Raw genomic sequence first — 10,723 nt, forward strand, 5'->3', positions numbered from 1 at the left:
ACTAAGCTTTGAGGCACGTAGCCACAGTCTGTGCACTACATGAAATTTAGTTGCTTAAACCTTATACTTACTGGCTGTGTACGTTTTGTCATTGCTTGGCTTTCAATGTGATAATGATTGTTCCGCGTTTAAACATAAGCAAACACGGATGTGACCTACTTAATTTCTCTGTATTTCAATGCAGAACTGAAGAAGATATTGCTCCAGGGCTAAGGGTATGGAGAAGGGCACTGTCAGAAGCGCGCAGTGCTGCACAGGTAGCTCTGTGCATTCAGCAGTTACAGAAATCAATAGCATGGGAAAAATCTATTATGAAAGTTGTAAGTGTTTTTAATTTTAAAAAAAAAATACTGTAACTAAACTATTTTTGCTATACCCTATTTTCCCACTTTAGGCATTTTAAGATACCATGGTTAATAACGCGTTTCTTACTACTGCGTGTAAAACTTAATGTGGTTAAACTGTACATTGTGCACAGATAAATATAAGCCTAATGCAAATGTTGTCCTTTTCTTGCCAAATTCAGCATCCTGAACTTTCTAAAAGAAAAAGCCCCTGTAACTGGTTGCTTTATTTAAAATGGTAATAAGAGTCATTTCTGGCTCCATCTGATGGAAGATACTCTTATCTGATGGAACATTTCTGATCTCATCCGTGGCATAAGCTTTATGGAGGTTCGACATCACATACCCCAATTCAGGACTTCATTTTTCAGAAAGTTGAGATGCTCTGAACGTGTGGCTTCTTTGCATGCACACTTCCACAACTGAACATACAAATGGGGCAAGTGTATGAGCAAAGAGGCTGACATACCTGTTTCCTTGTACACTTAACAAGTGTTAACTGCATAGTCAAAAAAGGCATGCAAAATGCACGTGTCAAAATTTGCATGGACCGTTGAACCTCAGATTTCTGAAAACAAAACTATTACAGCAGTAGTGATTATGATGTGATTAAGTATGGCCAGTGCGATGTAGTGGGTGGCAAAAGTGATCTCTTCTGTTAGTGGCCTTTCCCTAATTTTTTAATTTCTGCCAATCCTCTACAGATTTTAATTACATCTGGACAATTAAGGATGATTTACATAAAGACTGTAGTGTAAGGCTGTACCTTGAGTTTATATAGTTCTAAGTTTAAAGCTGTATCTTCAGAGCAAAAAGTTTGAGTTTATGAGTTTAGTATGAGGAGCACCTGAAAAGGCCTTTGAATGTTTCAAGGTGTAGTAATTTATTATCCAGGAAAGATGTATCGTATCATTCTCAATTTGATTGAGATGTATGCATTTAATTCTGCAGTAAATGTAAGTATTTGCTGAAAATATGTGGAGATCTTCCAAGTTCCTGAAAAAGAAGTCCAGATATAGAAGAGCATCAAAATCACACAGTGTGTGTAAGAAAGCTGCTGATACATTAGATATTTTTAAGTGAGTGTGGATTCTAGGAAATGCTAGGATCATTTGTTTTGCCTTACTGAATTTGTTTATGGAGGCCTTTGGACAAGATCCTTGCTGATTATGATTTGAAAATACTGTCATAAAATATAAATTATTTTTAGGAAACAGCAACTTACATATGTAGTATGGGTATAAATGAAGAGAAGATTCCGGAGATAGTATGTGTAGGGCAGGTGATTTTCATGGGTATAAGATAACTTTACTTCTCATGGACATTAAAGAAAGATACAAAGTGTTCATATTTTTATGTGCTGTAGGACACCTATCTTACAATGGCTTGCTTTTCAAATGTGTTCCCAAATGTAGCCTTTAGATTAGTTCCTCGCATACTGCCTATATTCTTTTACAAATGTAATTGTTAATAGACTCTGATTGTGGTAAAATGAAAGGAAAATAATTTTGGGAGTGAATTTGTGTGTCTGGAGGGGAGGGGTAATTTCAGGACCATTCCTGTGTTTCAAATTTTAAAAATTGAATTAAAACCATTTTTCACGTATTTTATAGTACTGCCAAATTTGTCGAAAGGGAGATAATGAGGAACTGCTGCTCCTTTGTGACGGGTGCGATAAAGGCTGTCATACCTACTGCCACAGACCCAAGATCACTACCATTCCGGACGGCGACTGGTTTTGTCCTGCCTGCATAGCAAAGGTAATACTGACCGTAAAGGTGAAGCGACTTAGGGCCGTCTCTCTATAGGTGGTAGAGTTGCAGGTCTACCAGTGCTTTTTTCAAGGAAAATAATGTTCTGTGTGTTTTATGTTGGGCTGCCATTAAATAGTGAGACCAACAGTTTTATTTAACTTAGATTTTAGTGGCAGCAAAGGCTACAGTTTTATGTGTGTTAAACTGTATTTTTTTAAATGTAAGTAGGTACAGAATTTTCGTGCTGATGCCATACCATAGTTTTTTATTTCTCTTTTAGAATTTTTTCAGTATTTGTCTTACGAGCTTCATTGTTAAGTGTTGACAGACCAATGTCTTAGATTCTGTTTGAAAAGAAAAATCTGAGAAAATACTTGGTAAATAATTTTTGTCATTTTTGTACAGTATCCTTTAGTTTTATTTTTTGATACACAGGAGATTTGAGAAGAGGCTGTGTGTGTTTCCTGTGTGAGGTTTGTTTTTTTTCCCCTCCCAAGAAAAATAGTCTAAAGAGAACTTCAGGGTAGCTGACTGAATTAGCAGTTAGTATTGTTTAGAAGTCCACAATTTGCCCATCCCTATTTAGTACTAAAATCAAATGCATTTTTTGCTAAACTTCTTAGTTATGTTTTCTATCGTTACCTGTAAATATTGAAACTGAAGAAGTAGCTTTACAATAAATACTCAATTTTGTATTTTCTCTGGGTATTGTCAGTGTGATCCTTTTTCCTGTGCATCTTTCACAAAGTAATAAGGAAGACAAACTGTTTTTTAAACCATTATGTGCAACAGAAGTAATAAGAGGTTACTGTGGAGAATTGATTGTGTAGTAGTTTATAAGGAGTTAACTCATGCTGTAACTTTTCCTGTCATTATCATGGTTATATTACAACTTACCTTGTTACAGAAATTACCCTATCATGCTAAAACTTGTTCCGCCACTTCTCTTGATATTGATTCCTTTGATACTAATACTCATGAATATGAAGTAATTGTGTAGTAATGGCTTCTAACAGGTAGCAAATTCTGCATATTCCTAACTCCAAAAAATATATTCTAAAAATACAGGTTTAGACAACTTCAAAACCAAATAGTGTTTAGTATAAAATGTAAGTGTTACAGTTTAGAAGTTGTTCAAGCTATCTACAGTAGTCTTGGTAACACAGGCAGAATTTAGTACTTTTGATGCTGGCTCTTGTTCTTCCTGAAAATTGTTTTCTATCTTTCTGTTCTTTGAGCGTCAGTGAGTCTTATCAGTGGCATCATGTGCTTGACTTGACATTCCGCAAAGTTCCTATTGCAATGATCAGAATGATGACTTCAGATACTGTGCCATGCTATGATGCTGTCAATACTCATAGTAACTTACTTTTTTCATCTTAAATGTACCCCTTAGTTTCATCTTACTGTCTATAAATAGTTTGTATTAAATAATGTTCCTTTTGTCCCCACTTCGTAGTGTTCTTGTATTGTCATACGCCTTTTGTGTTCTCCTGTAGCTGTCTTGTAGCCAAGCTATAGCTTTCATACCCAGCTTTTAATCGTTAAATCAGTTGATCCCGTCCCTGACTTTTTAAAAACACTTTTCTGGTTTTCCATATCTTGCCAATAATATGATTGCTTGAAAATAAATATACTCTTCCAGTTGTGGTTCTATCAGTCTTTTAGGAATAGACAAACACTTGCTTAAAACTGTGCCAGCCTGGTTTGTTAGGTGGTATGGTTTTACCAATCTGAAGGTCAGGTGCTTTTAGATTGTCAAAAGTTGAGAACCGAAATCACTAGTAACAGGAATTTCTACAGCCTTACTTCCCTTAGAGAAGAGCAAAAAGTGAATAATCTCTGATGTTAAATATCTCAGTTGTTTTGGTGCTTCTGTTTGTCTGATCTTCATTGCTGTCTATCGATAATAACAGGTTTCTGTAATTTTTTTGGTTATTGCTTATTTCAGTTCTCTCTATTGTAGGCAAGTGGTCAAACTCTAAAAATAAAAAAACTTCAAATCAAAGGGAAAAAAAGTAATGAACAAAAGAGAAGCAGGAAATTAGCAGGAGATACAGAGGATGAAGACTCTGCAACTACAAGCGCCTCCTTAAAAAGAGGAAAAACAGACCCTAAAAAAAGAAAAATGGATGAAAATGTGTCTGTAAGCCAATTAAAGCAAGAAAATTCCACCACTATTAAGAAACCCAAAAGAGATGACTCCAAGGACCTGGCTATATGCAGGTAAAGTGACAAATTCTAAACTTGGGTAAGTGTTGTTGAAAGAAGTTGTGCCCGATTCTTTTTATCTGTGTTCTGGGGAACAAGAACCCTATTCTTTGTCATATATCTCATACAGGTTGTGATAATTTGAGCGTATATATAAAGAATTTAATCTGTGCTTGCTGGGAGTAAGTGCCGTGTTTGGTAATGAAGCCAAGAGGAAAGTGCCTAATGTTAGAACTACTCTTAGGTGCCCTTCGAAGAATGGGGAGAACCCTGACAGCAGTGGTACTGACACTTTCTCAGTGTAGTGAAGATGATTAGCCACTGTCTCCAAAAGGCGTTGCGTTACAGAGGAGGAGATAGTAGTAGGAGTGCATCTTCTTTTGTAGTACTGCTGGTCAGTCAAAAGCGACGTAGTTTAGCCTGCAGTTTTGGAAAGCCAGTATTAGCACCTGTTTTACTGGTTTGCAAATGGTTTGCATTGAGGTTCAAAGTATTGAAGTTGCAGGGCTGTGTTTTTCTTTGAAAATGTTGATCGCTAGAATTCTATCTTATGTAGGTTGCCTGGAGAGAACTTAATGCTGTTTTAAATACTCAGTGAAGATGTCTGTCTTGGTTATTGTTCTCAGTCTTGCACAGGGCACAGAATAAAGCACTTTCCTTTTATAAAGTGAATAGGTTGGCAGTAAGTGATGAATTTATGGAACAGTGAAAAACCTCTGTGAATATATGAACATCTTAAAAATACTGATTTAAACCCTTATTTTATTCAGCATGATTCTCTCAGAATTGGAAACTCATGAAGATGCTTGGCCTTTCCTACTTCCTGTAAACTTGAAACTTGTTCCTGGTTATAAGAAAGTTATTAAAAAACCTATGGACTTTTCCACCATTAGAGACAAGCTAAGTAGTGGACAGTAAGTATTGTAAATTTTACTTTGTATTTTTAAAATATTTAAACCTTGAAATGCAGTACCTTTTTTAAAATTAGTTAAACTGTTTTGATCTGCCTGGTCTGGCACCTCTGTCATTACTTTTATAGTCAAAAATTCTTAACCTGTATACTTTTGTCTTTGCCATACCCAAGTGAAATAGCACATCAGGTGGGAGAACCTGTGGAATCGGTGAAAGACAATAAAATGGCATAAGTTGTCAAATGCACAAAATCCATCAACAGGGGAAAAACTTCTTTTCCTCGTCTTTTCTCACTGAGACATCTTAGCTTTGCTACATGCAAGCAAGAACCAACTGTGTGGGCTTGAAGCTAACGGGGCGCCTGTAGATAACGTAGCTGTGGAGCGAATGGGCACCCCTGTCGTGGGAAGCCAGGCAACGTTCCAGCAGTGGTGGTTAATCATTCTGTAGTCCTAGAATTAAACTGCGCAACCTCTTAAACAAGAAACGGGCACTATATTCCTCTGTTCCCCTTCCCTCCTTGCTACCTCCCTGTGCTCTAACGGCTCCCCACCACCAGAGGAAATTTTGTCATCCGTAAAGGTTGACCCTCTTCAGTGTCTGTCAGCTCCACACACAGCAAGTTTCCTAGGATAACACAAGGGGCTTCTTAAGCTCTTCAGGCTTTTTCTCCCTTGAATCTGAGATTTAAACGCTCCCACATGCTCATTGGTATCGGCAGACTTGTAACTTACTGTCTTTTTAGTATTTCTTAGGAATATTGGAGCACTAGTTGGGCGATGTATGTTCAGGATAATAAAGAAAATAACAAAGGCAATGCTACTGATTGATTGATTGATCCAGACAGACTTTTTTTGTACCTAATTGTTCCTCTTTTAGGTAAATCAGCTGTACTCCGCACTCGCTTTGAATGGACTTGAGCCCAAGAATAGGTGGAAAATAGCCACAGCTTTGTAACTAGGAAGCTATTGAAGGGGAGAGGGAAGTTACTCTAAAAAAAGTTCGTTTTGCAGTATAGGCTTGAAATTCTACCTTACAGAGTGTTTTAAGAAAATAAAAAATACAATCACAAGGGAGTATTTCCTTCTACTGATGTTCATTTTATGGTTAATATTTAAATTAGAATTAAAAAATTAAAAGTATAATTAACATGTAGAGCATTCATTGATCGTTCTGTGGCTGGTTGTAAATTCACTGATGTTAAGGTAGTTCCCTCTCATGTAGTTGAAGTGTTTTTTCCCCTTTGATTCTCCATGTTCCAAAAATCATTCACCTTTTTCTTCTTTCAGGTACCCTAATCTTGAAGCATTTTCGCTAGATGTCAGGCTTGTTTTTGACAACTGCGAAACCTTTAATGAAGATGATTCTGACATAGGCAGGGCTGGCCACAACATGAGGAAGTATTTTGAAAAAAAATGGACAGAGATTTTCAAAGTGAGCTGAAGTTACCAGAACTCATTTTTTCTGGTGTTTTTTTTTCCTTTTTTTTTTTTTTTTTTCCATTAAATGAGGACTGATAAGACCAGCAATGTGAACTGTATTTACGTGAAAGTGCAAGGCACATGCATAACTAATGACTGGTTTCTTCCTTTAAAATATCACGGAGTTGTGATACTAGTTCTAAAGGCTTCACTCCTACAGCAACCATGGCCCCTTGGTTATTGGTTTGTGTGTTTTAACAAACTAATTTAGGTAGAACAGGGAAGCACACCCAAAGAATTTCAAAGAAAGGGGTGTTATAGTGCAATAGCAATTTAAAGTATATCAAAACGCACTGAATATTCAACCACCAGAGCTCTACTCGGGGGAAATGGTTCTCTTTTCCCTTTCAATAAATATCTATTTTTCATTTTTTTACTTTGTAGTTTATTTTTTAGTGAATGTATTTAATTTTATGAATTATTTATGATTATACAGCATTCAGAATCTTCGTTTTCTGTGAAAAGGAAGAATTAGAAAATTGCTTTAAATCTTGAAAATACAACAAGGAATGTTTTAAAATATAAAACAAAGCCAAGTAAAACTGTTTACACTGATGTGCTGTAAAAGCACTAAAAATTAAACTTTACTGTAGAGTTACAAGTACATTTATATATATGTTGCTGCATCACTTGTGTAGTTAAATTGTATTTCAAGACAGTGAAGAAAAATTGAGACATGTATATATAATGTTCATTATTGTTTATATTAAGTCTTGTTTTAAATATGTATGATGTGTACATATTGTTTGCAGCCATTATTGTTTATGCCTTAGGAGGACGGTAGCATTTTATTTTAGTCTTAAGGTAATTATAGCTATATGGCTTGTACAGTAATTATCCTCTACCAACACTGTGGAGTCTCCTTAATCTTGGTAGTGCCTGCCTTTAAAACAGGGTGTAGGGGATATTAGTTTTCCATTTTTCTATTTTGTTATATAATTTCAAGCCACCACGGCCTCAAATTCAAGTATAAATCATTTGTATCCATGTGGAATAAAATGGTGACGATTTCCTACGCACACAGTATTTTTTCATAGAAACATTTCCCTCCATTTGCCTTGCCACAGAAGTAACAAAAGACATTTGTAACCACTGTGTTTTATCTACTGTGTGTTGTGGTGGCCTCTTGGGGCAGGTAGATCAGAATTTTTTTTGTACTAATGTAAGAGTACTTGAAGTTTTATTTAAAAGAAATGTTGTGGAAAGGTAGCATTCTTTTTCTTTTCCTTTTTTAGGAGTGTTATTTTTCACTAGTATGTGTGGCACGGATACAATAAAAGACTGTTTTGCAAACCAGATTTTCTTGGCGATTTTAATACTTCAGATCCTGTTTATACAGGAATTTTTTTAATAATACCTTGGGAGTCTTGCATTTAACATTCAGTTCTTACTGTGATGCATCTAATTCTCCGGGCCTTATAATGGTAATTCAAAAAGAAGCAATTGCCAAGCAGTCAGGGTGCAGTTCGGCCGCTGTTGGAATGAGCATAGGTGACGTTTGGTGTAACCATTGGGCTGCCTAGTATGACCTGTTCACCATCGTTACAGTGTGAGTGCACGTGATAACAGAAGTACATGCCCCATGTCATGTTTCCTAAAACCACTGTCCATGCAAGGTTTTGTCCTTTTTTTTTAGTCTGTGGAAGGCCATGAGTCATAATCCTGGCTCTGACTGAAGAAAATAGAGGAATTACAAGTGAATATTGTGGAACCCCAATATCTATAGTGCCCTCACCAAGTAATGTTTTGGGCCCTTGGGGTGGGGGGAAGGTATTGGTTTTTGCTTTTAAACTAGGCCTGCCATGTCTGAGTCGTAGACCCTTGTTTTATATACTCCCTTGCCATTATGCTGTTTGTGTCTGCTGAGAAGGTGCCTGGTTTTTCAGAAAATTTTTGTTTCTGTGGCCCTGCCCAGAACATCTTGTTCAATAATATTTTTATTTTCTGAGGTCCTGTTAGAATAACTTGAGTTACCTAGAATAAAAACCCTCACATTTGGATGTCAGCAGTCTTGCATTCTAACACTAGCGCCACCATGACTGCTTCATGCCTGTTCCTTTTCATCACCTTTCTGAAGACTTCAGTGAAAAGATTTGCTGGCATGTTCCAGAGATGTGAAGATGAATCAGTGTTTTGAACATATGATGGTAGGCTTGTAAGAGTGCTATAAGTGTTCTTAGATTATTGGGAAAACTATTTCATTGATTCAAACCTTTTTTTTCCCCCCTCTCAGATTCTGTACTGGTCAATGCTTTATCTGCCGTACTAGCTCTAATACTAGTTTTCTGAAAAGTCGGAGCAACGTTACCAGCTATGCTACATACACCGTTGCGTTTTTTCAGTTTGTATCCTAACTCAGTTGAACAGCTGGGAGAGTTAAGGCGGTAACAGGTACTCGAGCTATGGCAGTGACACAAGCATCACCTCCCTTAACTTGACATCACTAATGTATTGCTTTGCTCACTAGTGTCTTCAGTACTATTTCAATACAACTAACTTCACAGGGATTGCTATACTTTGAATGGCAAGCCTGAATCGTTCACATGCCATCATGTTGCCTCCACAGAAAAGAGCAGGGATTTAGCTGCTAGAAAGATGTGCTTAACTTTGCTTGCTCCTTTGCTTACCTTCTCTCCTGGCGATGTTTCTGTCTGTTCTCTTAGAGGAAAATTTTTCCAATGCACTTTCTTCCTTTCTGAATGAAGTATGCTGGTCTTAGTTTAGAGAATTTACTGACAAGCTTTCAAACTCTTTTATTTTAAAGTACCGTTAATGGTGCTCAGAGTGTTCTGGTTGTGAGTGCAGGTTCTCTTCTGTCTCTTGGCATCTCTGGAAAAAAATGGATTATATAAAAGCAGCTGAAAATCAGAAGTTGTAGCTGTCTTGGACAAAATACATGTCTTTAAAAAGAGGTCTAAAGCTCTTACTTCAATATTTTTACATGATTTCTGTAGTTTCCTAATGACAATTATAAGGGTAGAGGTGCTCTGTTAACTGTGAATGGGCACAGACATCTGAGGAACAGTCACTTTATGTAATACGCTGAATGGGCGGCCTAGGTGACTTAGTGTATTAAACACGTATCATTCCTAGATAGCTTAGATTTAGCAAAACACGCCCAGAAACTGAGGGCTAAAGGCTGAAATCAGGAACACCACAATTGTGGTCTTTGATTATGTAACTTGAGCTACCTTGAGCTTAGATCTTCAAAGTTAACCAGAAATTTTTATGGCTGGTACGTATCTTTTATTATACAGATTTCTGTTGCTTGTATTGTCCAAACTAAGCATCATTACTAGACTGACAGTAGCTAAATTTCTGGGTATGTTACCACTTCACAGTGTCTTATTTAGCAAGTAATTTCAAGTTTCCCATCTGTAAAATACTGTGGAACAGTCTTTAAGTGTTTTGGTGTGGTATTTGCAATCCACACAATTTAAGCATGTGGTATTCACAATCAGCTGTAGACCCTCCTCTTCAGTAAGGAAGTCTCTAACAGTTGATACAAAGTTCTTGGCAAGGCCATGAGGTGTTTTATTTAGTAATGTATAATCTTACGGATTGCTAAATCAGTGCAGGACATGTGAAATAGACTGCATACTAGCCATCATCTGGGATTCAGAATAATTAATGATAGTCATCAGCCAGTAAATCAAATGGCATGCAATTAGAGAACACGTACTATAAAAGAATGCAAGATCATGCAGATTCAGATCCGGAAGGCGGACCATTTACATAAAAGGGAATGTTTCCTGGGCAAAGAGTGACTCTAAGAAAGCAACTTCTTTTTCTCAAAAAATGTTGGTGTCTTGATAAACCATTTATTTCGCATGAGTTGCTAAGCACGTGTCTGGATGCGAAAATGGCAATGATGTAAACTTACTGATAGGCGATGGGGTTGGGGGAGTTGTGTTTGTTTGAAAACCCCTTTCATTAAGCTGTTAATAGCAGGTAACCCCACACATTCCCCGGCGTGCTCGTTCACTGGCTGGCGCAAGCGCTGGGGGGGCAGCCCCAGCCT

At 37.0% G+C, this 10,723-nt stretch overlaps 1 protein-coding gene across 4 annotated transcripts in view; it reads left to right on the forward strand.

The window, feature by feature from the left end:
• BAZ2B (bromodomain adjacent to zinc finger domain 2B) overlaps nucleotides 1-7,980 on the forward strand; it is a 125,090-nt gene extending 117,110 nt beyond the window's left edge. For all 4 annotated transcript variants that reach the window (XM_035894450.1, XM_035894451.1, XM_035894453.1 and 1 more), the window contains 5 exons: nucleotides 185-320; nucleotides 1,958-2,104; nucleotides 4,065-4,324; nucleotides 5,080-5,223; nucleotides 6,511-7,980. In XM_035894450.1, coding sequence (XP_035750343.1) covers nucleotides 185-320; nucleotides 1,958-2,104; nucleotides 4,065-4,324; nucleotides 5,080-5,223; nucleotides 6,511-6,664 — 841 coding nt within the window. In that variant the 3' untranslated portion in view covers nucleotides 6,665-7,980. The remainder of the gene's footprint in view (nucleotides 1-184; nucleotides 321-1,957; nucleotides 2,105-4,064; nucleotides 4,325-5,079; nucleotides 5,224-6,510) is intronic.
• The last annotated feature ends 2,743 nt before the right edge of the window (nucleotides 7,981-10,723 follow it).

Source organism: Egretta garzetta, unplaced genomic scaffold (assembly GCF_000687185.1).
Source record: "Egretta garzetta isolate BGI_Z169 unplaced genomic scaffold, ASM68718v1 scaffold635, whole genome shotgun sequence".
Classification (NCBI taxonomy): Eukaryota; Metazoa; Chordata; class Aves; order Pelecaniformes; family Ardeidae; genus Egretta; species Egretta garzetta.